Source organism: Sorex fumeus, unplaced genomic scaffold (assembly GCF_029834395.1).
Source record: "Sorex fumeus unplaced genomic scaffold, SorFum_2.1 ptg000013l, whole genome shotgun sequence".
NCBI lineage: Eukaryota > Metazoa > Chordata > Mammalia > Eulipotyphla > Soricidae > Sorex > Sorex fumeus.
The window spans coordinates 3,242,245-3,254,517 of NW_026606070.1; the positions used below are offsets into that span (position 1 = coordinate 3,242,245).

The 12,273-nt window shown below is 41.7% G+C and overlaps 1 protein-coding gene across 5 annotated transcripts in view; it reads right to left on the reverse strand.

Moving 5' to 3' along the window:
- Positions 1 to 1,658: 1,658 nt before the first annotated feature.
- ARHGAP24 (Rho GTPase activating protein 24) overlaps positions 1,659 to 12,273 on the reverse strand; it is a 750,703-nt gene continuing 740,088 nt past the window's right edge. For all 5 annotated transcript variants that reach the window (XM_056111392.1, XM_056111391.1, XM_056111394.1 and 2 more), the window contains 2 exons: positions 7,751 to 8,828; positions 1,659 to 3,329 (listed from right to left, as the gene is read on the reverse strand). In XM_056111392.1, coding sequence (XP_055967367.1) covers positions 3,086 to 3,329; positions 7,751 to 8,828 — 1,322 coding nt within the window. In that variant the 3' untranslated portion in view covers positions 1,659 to 3,085. The remainder of the gene's footprint in view (positions 3,330 to 7,750; positions 8,829 to 12,273) is intronic.

Here is a 12,273-nt window from a genome sequence, read left to right on the forward strand (position 1 = left end):
AGGAATCGAACCCAGGTCAGCCGTGTTGGCCGTGTGCAAGGCAAATGCCCTACCCATTGTGCTATCACTCCACTAGCAAATATATTGTTATCAACATATTGCTAGTGGAATGATCAAAAGTTATTTCCTTAGAAGAAAATTAGTAAAACTCGTATCTCACCATGGAAACATTAAGTCCTTGTATGAGAGATTACTAAGATGTTTTTACCAGTTAAGACTTCTGTGTTAATGTTTTTGTAAGTCGAGACAGGTTGGTCTTTATATCCCATCCAATCTGATGTACACCGCTGGACTGCAGGTATGCTCAGAGACACCACATGGCCATGAATGTGACCTCACACTCCAGGAAATTTGGAATTTTTAACTGAGTGGTACAGCTGAAGTTAAATTTTTAACAGGGTGGTGGCTTTGGAGTGTGGGTGTGAATGTGAGGGCTCCCAGAAGTACAGGGAGATGCAGGGAGGCAGCTCATCCCTCTGAGAAGGCCTGGACAACTCACTCACAGACAACCCTGCACCTGCATAGGATAATTTCTTTGCAAGTCTTAGTCCTGAAGTGATGGAGTCTGGCTGGAGGGTTTTTTTTTGTTTTGTCTCTCCTTTAAAATTTTTTTTAATCGAATCGCCGTGAATAATACAGTTACAAAGCTTTCATGTTTGAGTTTCAGTCATACAATGATCAAACACCCATCCCTCCACCAGTGCACATTTTCCACCACCAATGTTCCCAGTATTCCTCCTATCCCATTCCCAATCTTCCCCCTCCCTCTATGGCAGAGAATTTCCTCCATACTCGCTCTCTACTTTTGGGCATTATGGTTTGTAATACAGACACCGAGAGGCTATCACTTTTGGTCCTTTATCTACTTTCAGCACACATCTCTCATCCCAAACAATCCCTCCCACAATCATTGACTTAGCGATCCCTTCTCTATCCCAGCTACTTTGGAGTGTGGGAGTGAGCAGCTGCCAGGGCTTTGTTTGGGTGATAATGGCCTGCCCCTGGGGGGTGGGATTTTTATCATCCCCACCTACAAATGAAAGACAGCTGAAGAAGGTTCAGTAGGAGCAAGCAGACTCTGAATGCAGGGGGCCTACCTAGTCTTGGCTTTTTATTGGAACATTTTACAGCTCCCTAACCGAGACTAAGATTTTAATGAAGTAAGAGAGTGACTGGAAAAACATGAAAAGAAGGGCTGAAACAATAGAATGGATAGGGCATTTGTTTGCATGTGGCCCACCCAGGTTCAATCCCCCACACCCTCTATGGTCTCCCAATCCTGCCAGGAGATTGCAGAGCCAGGAGTAACCCCTGAGCATTGCCTGGTGTGGCCCCAAACCCAAACCCAAACCCAAACCCAACAAGCAACAAAAACAAAACTGTGAGGTCAGTAGTGAGTAGTTGAAATCAATTTTCCACACACTGAGTTTGGGTTTCTCCTAGGGTATCCCGGTGGACACATCTGGTTAAATTGGTTAAAGAGAAAGAAAGGGAAATAAAGACGTAGATGATGTCAGCACAGATAAAGTGACTGATGTTGAAGGGGCACACAGGCACGCTCAGCGGAGAGAAACAAAGCAGCATAATGTCAAGGATGAGAGAGAAAAAGATCACTTTCCCCCTCGCAAACAGTCAAACACAAACCTTCCACACAGATCCCATCAACTCAAGTATGCTTTATTTCTTGTTACGCTTTTTTGTGGCTTTTGTTCTAGTGTGAAAAAGATTGATTTGCCTGGTTTCTTGTCTTATTGAAATGTGCAGAACCGTTCTTCCAAATCGTTATGAAGCTCTGAGATTTCTAGAAAATTACCATTCTTGATGTTTACAAAATAGACGTTTTAAGCATTCATGTTTAAAATGGCTATGAATTATGATGTTTTCACCAGGAATCAACAAGATGGTTAACAAAAAGAAAAAAAGGAAAAAGGGGACAGGGGGTTAATTTGTTGTTTCTAGTTGTTTCTGCCAAAACACGTTTTCTTCTCCTTCTGTTCCCCTCCCTAGTTCGCCTCCCTTGGCTGCACTCTGTCCGCCTTTGTCTCCTGTTCTGCCAGGTTTGTCCTGGATGACAACTCCACAGTCCCACCTGCAGGAGCCTGTCTCTGCCAGTGTTCCCAGGTGGAACAGCTGGGAGAAGAGGAAAGGTTTAAGGGGGGACACGTGTCCACATGGGCACCGTCTACCAAGCACTGTTAGTCAAGTTCAACTTGAGAGAATTTCTCTGGTAACTATCCAGCAGTTACAGAGATTCATTACAGAATGGCAGAAAAAATCCAAGGCACAACTCATTCAATGCTTTCCTTGACCACTTCTCTCCTCTAGGTGCTCGCAAATAGGAGATATTTTTCTGTGGAATTGGCAATTCAGGCACAGGGCTTTGAGAAGGGGAGATTTAACATAGTCATGTGTCATGGGTCAAGTCATCTGACAAAAAAAAAAAACCTAAGTCATATCAAGGGACAAACTTAAAGAGCAGTTCAAAGATTCCTGGTGATTCTGCTATATTTTATAAAAACTATTTACATTTCTCTTTTTGGTCATGGCAAGGTCTATTGGCACAAACAGCACGATCACAAAGTATTCTTTCGATTTTAATAACTCCTCTGATATATACTCTTATATATTTATATATCTGCTTATCTTCATTTCCTCAACAAAAGGGGAAATAAAAATATCGATCTATAAAATAAGCTGATGATAACACAATGCCAAAAATAGCTTATGTTAAGTGCAAGAAGTGAAGCTTGAAAGCAAGCTGAATTGCAACGACATATTGATTTAACATTTTAAATACAAGACTTGCAATAAAATAATTCTGGAGCTATGCGTCTCATTTTTAGTTTACTTTTGAAAAACTACTCTATATACACATATCCAGTTGTAACACTTGACAGTAGCATTATGAGGCATGATATAACTTTGGTACACGTTGCAGATATGGATGTGTGATGTCTATAAATGATATCCCTTCCCCAGTGAGGGTACTGCACAACCAGGCAACCAGCCACCTGATCCCGTATATTCCCACCAGAACCCCTACGGTCTTTCCCAGATCCCGTCAGGACAAAGGGAGAACGCGGGCTCATTGAATCCATATAGTATTTCCTCTCTCGGTTCTCCTGGGTTCTACTGTCAGCTCCCCAAACGTAGAAAAGAACTGCTCCATTTCTTTCTGAAGCATGTCGTTTCTCTTCTCCGCATCCTCTTTCGCTCTCTCGGCATTCCGCATCTTTATTTCGACCATGGTGAACTTTTTCCTCTCTTGATCCAGCTCATCGTGGAGGTTCATCATTTCTGTTTCCAAAGTCATGTTTCTCTGTTCTAAGCTGTGAAGGGGGAGGGGAGGAATAAGAAGTAAATCAGTTCGAGTCACTTGAAATTCAAAATCATAGAGAAAAATATATAAATAGATGCCTCGCGGAGAGCCCAGCAAGCTACCGAGAGTATCCAGCCCACACGGGCAGAGCCTGGCAAGCTCCCCGTGGTGTATTCGATATGCCAAACACAGTAATGACAACAGGTCTCATTCCCCTGACCCTGAAAGAGCCTCCAGTCGTTTGGGAAAAGATGAGTAAGAAGAGGCTGCTAGCTCAGATAGAGAAGGGAGCACCAAATAAAGGGTGTTTGGAGGATCCTCCCAGGAGGGGAGATGCATGTCGAAAGTAGACTATGGACTGAACATGTTTGCCACTCAATGCCTCTTTTGCAGACCATAACACCCAAAAGAAGAGAGAGAACACAAGGGATTGCCCTGCCACAGAGGCAGGGTGGGATGGGGGGGATGTGCGTGGGGGGATATTCTCCATGGTGGTGGAAAATGGGCACTGGCGGAGGGATGGGTGTTTGATCATTGTATAATCGAAACCCAAGCACAAAAAACTGCAAATCTACAACTGTACCTCATGGTGTTTCACTAATAAAAATAAAATAAAATAAAAAAAGAAGAGGCTGCTAAAATCTCAGGACTGGGAGGAATAGAGACGGTACTGGCACCCACTCTAGTAATTCGACGATCAACGATCAACGGGATGACAGTGACAGTGACTGTGAAATGTGAAATTCAAGATAGCAAATATTTTCTGAAGTGTCTCTGAGGTTCTGGGAGATTGGAACGAGTCCTTTGAAATCAGTGAAGTAGGGGCCAAGATTTTAAGAGCTATTATTTCTTTAGATTTTAAACTTATTTGCCAACACTTCAACAAGACACCAAGATTCCTTCAGAAGCACTTTGCTGTCATTTAATAATAAATGAATGTTAGCCCAGAGAAGAGAAGCCAGTGGCAATTTCAGATAGTACAGAACAGCAGATGCACTGGACAGCTGAAACAGCAAGGCTTTTTGTAGCCACTTGGCTTCATCAAATATGGAGGGAGGGGAACTGACCAAGTTGAAAGAAAAACATCAATCAACTATGAGGACAAGCACTCATTGATGTTGCAGGGGAATGGTTTCTAATCAGCTTCTGTCAAAGGACAACAGCGGCAGTGAAAATGTCATTGCTACATGCAGCCCACTGCTAAGAAGACAGTCCTTGGGACATTAAGAGCTGTGACTTGTTAAAATAGTCACATTACATTTACAAGAGGTATCAAATACTTGGAATTTTTGTAAGAATGAAGTCCAACAATAAAGTCTGCCATTTGCAATTCTCACTGCCACATTAGAATCTTTCGATATAATTACTGACCTCCAGCTGTGTTCTTTTAAGTTAATTGTATAGTTTTAGATAACAACCTTGAAAACAGAATGCTCATGATCCTATGTTTCAAAGGCAATAATTTATTAAACTAGAAACATTATTTAAAATTTATTGTTTCTGGAGGGATGTTAAGAACTGGTTTATGATAATAATTCATTTTGGTAAAATGATTTTTAATTTCTCTTACTCTGAACTAAAGACTCTTGGACATGTTCAAATTTACCATAAAACTGCAATTTAATGCTAATGTGTTTTACTCTCAGAAATATGACTACTTCGATAATACTTTTTAATTAAAATCTTAATTTTATTTTGGTAATAGGCCATACGTTGGCATTTAATCTAGATAATAATAACATTTTTAAAGGGATCTGTTTTCCTTTGTAAGGAACTAATATTTACATTCTGTAATCAATTTAGATACTATTTTGACCATTAAATCACACTTTATACAACAGTATAATAGTGTTCTGGTTGTCATTAAACCATTGTATATATATATATATATATATATATATATATATTATCTTTGTTTTATAAACTAGTTTAGAACTAAAAATATAGAAAAAACTTGAGCCTATAACTCTAGGAGAAATTATTTTAAAAGCTATTTTTATATATTTGTATGTATCAACACTTGTATGAAACTTTCAATAATCTAATAGACTGAATTGAACATGAAAGGAAACCTCTTCCACTGCAAACACTCATTGATGTTGGGGGCAATGGTTTCTAAACACTACATAGTTAAGCTTAAAGGAGATTGCAAAAACCTTTCAGGTGTCAGAACTCAAAATTAAATTCAAATTTATAATATGGAATGTAATCACACAAATATAAGAGACTGAAATTTGAAAATGAATTAATTGAGACCTTGGAATACCAACTGCCTTCATGAAAAAGGAACTACCAAAACTCTGCTCATGGAGAAGTAATGGAATCAAATCAAAGAGAAAGTTACTAAACTGAAAATCAGCTTTGATGAAAATTAGCCATACCAGCTCACCAAAATATATGGAAATATAGTATAATAAATAGAGATGGATAGATATAGAGAATGGATTAATTAATATGCTATATTAATTACTATATAGTATATTATGGCCCATATACTATATACACCACCAGCTATGGCTTGCACATTATTTGGAGTTGAGAATAAAGAATTTTCTGAAGATAAGAACCAAACTCTGGTCCTTTCCTGATCCAAGAAGCAATTGCTGCTCCCTCTTCTTGCCTAAAAGAAAGAAGACTGGGGTGGGGGGGGGGGGTTGTTATCAAATGTGTTGGTGGTTATCTGTAGAGATGTCCTGAGAAATCCACCTTCATCTTTGCAGTAAATAAACTTCCCTTTTCCTCCTGCCCCCTCTCCTGCTTGGCTCTCAGGTTTCTCCCCCAAACCTTAGCTTAGATTTAAATCTTGTTCTACCCTGTCCAAGGGGGACCAGCGTGCCCACCACAGATCACCCCACATGGACGTTGTTCCACTATCCTTTCTCTTCTGCCGCCCATCTGAAGCTCAACAAGCCTGAGCAGAACACTGGGGTGTGAAAATTTCCTACTGAGTCCCTTCATCAGAGCAAGGAAGCCACTAAAGTAGTACAAACCCATCATTAATCAGAAACTCAGCAGCAGATCAAGAAGAGTCAGACCCAGGACCCAGGCCTGAAGCCAGCAGACAGAGGCGGCACAGAGGTCAGCACACTGAAGACAGCCCTGGGTCACCCCACAGGAGGGCTGGGTCATCTTTTCTCACACTACACTCGAGGAATCCATTTGGTCATTTCTGTGGTCATGATAAAACCATGGTGGGCGGTGACTGGTTTCTAGCAGAAAGTATTCAGGTACGTCACTTGTGAGTTCTGGACTCGATTCCCTTGGTCCTTCCTGGAAATTCTGTGGAACCCTGGGAGCTGGAAGGTGGGACACAGCCCTGTGTTTCTAATGATGCTGAAATAAGTTGCTAGGCCAGCTTCTACTTAGTCATCCGATGGAAACTGGTACCATTTAGCTTGAGCTCTTTCCTTATAGACTTGTGTCTCCCTCCCTCCCACCTTGGGCTTTGATTTCCCTCATCTCTGTAAATATCCTAAATGTCACAACGTCCCTCCGAAATCTCCATGGGTTCCTAGCACTGCACTGCACTGTCCTTCCATTGTTCATTGCTCGAGCGGACCCAGTAACATCTCCATCGTGAGACTTGTTGTTACTGTGTTTGGCATATTGAATATGTCACGGGGAGCTTGCCAGGCTTTGCCATGCAGAACTAACTGTGTAAAATCAAAGCCCTGCAACGATCTAGGCTCTGGCCTCTGTTCCCCTCCTAGGTTACTTCCTTCCAACACTTAGCTCTCTTCTCCACTTTAGTGACCTATTTGATTTATTTTAAATTCGTCTCCTCCAGTAGAATGGAAATCTGCTATGAGAGCAGAGTTCTGTCTGCTTTACTCTCCCTACTTTCCACAGAGTCTAGAACTGACCTGGCCAATAGCAGTCACTCAGCATCTTGAAAGAATAAGGATTCAAGGTCTATTCACCTCCACCACTTCCTGGTATTATCTTCCCATCCCTTTCTACTCCTTCATCTCTAGTTACCCCTTAACCCCCAACCTGTACATGTCCACATGTTTAATAATAATGACATGAGGCACCAAGCAACCATCCTCATGCATTCTTGCATGCTTTCTGAGTGCGCAGTAATAGCATTCGGAAACTAAAGCCCCGTGGGAATTTTGGTCTTTCCCAGGTTCGAACAGCTCACAAATGTCTTAGAAGGAAATCATGAACTCCAGTCTCCTCTGACTACAACCATTTTGCTTGGGAGGAGCCACACCTAGCAGTGCTCAGGGCTTACTCCTGGCTCTGTGCTCTTGGTGGGGCTCAGGGCACCATCAGCTATGCTAAGGGTTGAATTGAGATCGTCATGCAAGGTAAGTAACCTTAACGAAGTTTACTAAGCTTCTCGGCCCCAATTTAAGCCCCTCCATGAGTGGCTCCCTCTTAGCGACTGCAACGCCCTCTCTGGCAATGATGAGGTCCAGTCCTCACCTCTTTATCCTAGACTCATACTCTATCTTCTGTTTGGTCATTTCCTGTTTCAAGCTGGACACCAGACTGTGTAGTGCACTGTGGTTGCCGGTGTTGTTGCCAACGAACGTCTCACTGTTGTCGCTGCTGCTGGTGGCACGACTACTTCGACCTCCCACACTCCTCCGGTCACTCTTGTTTTCATAGTCCCCAGGGTGGGAGAGGTCATCTTGGGGGGCCCCATCCAAAACAGGGTCCTCAAAGTTGCCCGCGTAAAAGTCTGGTTCTGGGCAGGTGGTGGTGGAGGACCGGCAGGAATTGGAGTTCTCGGGGAGGGAGATCTCACAGGAGGACGTGGACCAGGTGGCGCTGTCCACGCTCTGCTTGTCATCCAGGTTCACCGTGGGGAACTGCTGATGGACGTTGTCGTAGGTTGAGAGCCGGTGGTGCTGGCCTGACTCGCCTGCCTGCTCCTTCGGCTTGGTGTCCCTCAGGGTCACATAGCCATTGGGCAGCCAGCTCATGCTGCGACCGTTCATGGGGGGCCCCAGGGTGTCGCTGTTGAGGACTCCCAGGCGTGCAGTTCCATTCTGCACACTGTGGGTGCCCATTTTAGTGCCAGGGCCCTTCAGGGAGGAGGTTCTCCTGGCCTGCAAGCTCCCATTGGGCGTGCTCTGGGCTTTCTCCAGTCCTTCCATGTTGCTGCTGCTGAAAGAGCCGTTGGTGACAATCCCGCTCCCCTTATTGAAGGCGGGGTTCTTCTTCACCATGAGAGGGGGGCTCCGAGACACGTCCAGCTTGTGCACGCTGTTCCGTGGACTGTTGGTTTTGCTGCCCGAGAGGGCTGTGGGTGACCCGTTATCTATGCTGCTTCTCTGCGGGGACTCCGGCTTGTCCCAGGAGCACTGCCTGCCGGGACTCTCCTTGGTGTTATTGTTCTCTTTGTTCTGGAGCTGACCCATGGTGGCTTTCTTCTGGAGGTCATTGTTGTTGTTGCACGTGCCATCTTGGGGCTTGCTTTGAAGATCTGTGTCTTTGGGGAAGAGGCGATCGTGTTTGCTGATCATCACGGACATCAGTTGCTGGACCACCACCGTGCCTGGAATTGCACAGAAAACCAAGTTAGTGCGAGTGAGACAGTTTTGCTTTAATTTTCTTTTTGAGTGTGACTACTGAAGTGCCATGTACAGATGAACATTCAGCTTTGTTAACAGCCTTGCTAAACTGTATCCTTAACCACTGGAGTAGCCAGAGAAGCCAATATTTCTTGAGCATTTACTATATAAGCATAAACTATAAACAGCACTGTACTTTTACTAACTCGGTAAAAACCAAATCTATGAATAAACACTTATTAACGTGGTCACGGTCCTCCCGTTGTTCATCGATTCGCTCGAGCCCAGTAACGTCTCCACCGTGAGACTTGTTGTTACTGTGTTTGGCATATCAAATGCGTCATGGACCAAGGGTACTTGACCAAGGTTAAGGTATTTAGAAGCAGACTCAAAACTTACGGCAGAATAAGCTAGTTCCAAAGGTTGGCTGCTTAATCATTTTGCAATATTTCTGGAGGAATTTTATATTTAACTATAAGAAAAATTCCCTAGGCAGAAGTCATTTATGGACTAATACCTCAAATCACCTAGCTATTTTATTGAGACCTTTACACCAAGCTCATATCTAGAAGATATATGATTTTCTTTGAATGAAGCAAGACAGTGAAGCAAAATCTGACTTTTGCTCATTATTCAGAAGCTTCACGTAATTTCAGTGACATCAGGCATTCTGGCACAACAAGGAGACGCCCTTCCCCCCTCATTTTCTCCATAAAACAACAGACAAAATATTCAGAATAAACTTTTTCAGAAATTTAGAATCTAAATACTGGTTATATTCTAAAGAATGGTTATTGGAAAAGGAGATTAAATATCAAAAAGAATAGTCAGTTCTGTGGCACTTTCCCTAATCCCATCTGTCTTTTCCCAGGAGTGCAGAAAAACTGTAAAATTGAGAAGTGCACATTCACATGCATGGACTGGTAGCTTCTGGATGGGTAGGGCCGGGTTGGCTGGCATTGTCCGACCTCTTTGGTGGATCCTGGAAAGGCTCACAAAATGGGACTTTTCTCTATTTGACCCAAGTAGGAATTGGATCAACATGAACAGTCTTGTTTCTTAGACCATTTGTCAAATAGAAAGAGGGCTCCATTGTTTACATCATTGTTGCTTGAAACATAGGCTCATCATTGGGACAAACACTAAGGTACCCAATAAGTTTAAAAGGAAAATCTAAGAAATGAGATTTCCTAGGAGAATTAGAAAACTCTTGCATGTTTTAGAGATACACAAGAATGCATAAGAGTAACACATAGTCTACAACTGTACCTCATGGTGTTTCACTAATAAAAATTTAAAAAAAAGAGTAACACGTATGGCCAGGGTTGTGTGAATGCTCAGGAAAGAAAGAATGGAGAACTATCAAAGTTCTCAACTCTGATATTGAGACAATCTTCTGCTAGAATATTAACATTTGAAGTATCATCTATTCCTCATCACAATTGCAAGCTGTGTGGATCTTTAATTAATTGATGAGTGACAGCACCCAAAACTCCATAATGAGCCTATGATGATAATGAGATGTAGTTGTGCCAAACTGTACTATACCTGCAGCAATCAGAGAGTGAGCCCCAAGAGATAAAGCAATTTATTTCTGCTATTTTGGGAGTCTCTATTTTGGTCTAACCTGGGTAACAAATACCCGTTATTATACAGGCACTTTCTCATCATTTTTAACAGCCATTAGGAAAGACACGAGGTATGCACTGCTATGTGCCCCACCTCCTCCACCCCACCTGCACTGTGTATACCCTCCTCTCTATCATTTTCTTCTTAGAATGCTGAGAAACATGAGCCCACAAAATGAGCAACTATAGTCACGAATCCATTCGGAAAAGTACATGAAGGCTTTAGAGTCAGCTGTGCTACAGGACTCAGAAATTCCCATTGGTTCATATCTGAAATGTTCTCTTATAAAGGTGGAATTTCAATAACATAGGTACTTTCATTCATGTGCATCAAATAAGAATTACATTTTCCTTGAAAGTTTCTTAGGAACTTGTAAAACTTATACATACATATATGGCTTTTCAGATTAGAGCTATTATGAATATATTTGATTGAGTATTCAATCTCATATCTTGAGCAAAGATTTCTTCTTTGGGGGTTTGCATGCGTGTGAGTGTTGTGTGTGTTTGTGTGTGTGTAAATAAACAGCACAGTACTCTGTTAGATATCATGCTTGGTGAATAATGAAAACTACGCATTTATTAGAGCACTGGACTCTGGCAAATAGCTCCTATATTTTGAGTTCTTCCAGCGTTATTAGTTCAGGCTGAGTATTTGCATTATTGTGGGAGACAAAATTGGTAGTGCTTAGGGCAATCATGGAAGTGGTTTTTAAGGGATCAGGGTTTTTTTTTTAAATTTTGTTTTTAAAAAAGGCTGAACCAATCCACATTCCCACCAGCATTGAATGAGGGTGGTTTTTTCCACCTCATCTACACCAACACTGATTGATGGGTGTTGAATAAAATCCCAAAGAAACCAACACACTTGTAATGAAATAAAAGGTAAAGTGAAATTCTGCCCTATGATGGGAACAAAGCTAATAGTAATATTTGGGGGAGGACGCACACTATTGAGCACTGTGAAGTCAGAAAATCAAGTCTGGGGTTAACTTATTGAAGTATTTGTTCATATTAATTATTCATTCTTTTATACCTGCATAGCCAATCTGACATATTGTTTGGAAAGTTAACTAAGTCATCCAAATCTTCCCAGTGTTAACACACCTAAATCAATAGCATCAAAATGCATGATTTTTAATATGAACAATAATGTCAACAGGAAAGTGGCTAAACATCAGAAGGCCATCAAGTTCAAGATGTTGTATCCAAGCTTTTCACTTGGATGTTCACATTTTACTTGTTTTTGTTTTGGGGTCACATCCAGCAGCGCTCAGAGGTTACTCCTGCTTGTGCACTCAGGAATTATTTCTATCTGTGTTGGGGATTATATGGGATGCCGGGGATCAAACCTGGGTTGACTGTGTGCAAGGCAAGTGCCTTACAGGCTCTGATATGCTTAGTATCAGCCCTGGATGTTCAAATTTTATCAGTGGTAACAAATATTGTCAGTTGTTTTCCTTAATGTGAAAAGTTGGCCAAGTTCATTTTTGAGAATGCTCAGTCATGCTTGAGTGAAAAAAGTAATAATAGTTTATCAGTCATTCTCATTTAAGTGAAAATGAGATTATGAGAAAAAGCAAGCCATCAGACTCTTAACTCATGTAAATTATAAAAGCGCTTCTCTAGAATGAATCTCTGTATTGTTTTAAAAACAGTATGCAGAAGAATTTTTTTATACATAGAACTCACCACTTCAACAGAATATTAAAGATGCAGTATTGAGACCAGTAATTTAATAGTTAATGTTTATTGATGTTCAACAAGAACATTCTTAAGTAAAATTGGCATTTCTCAATAT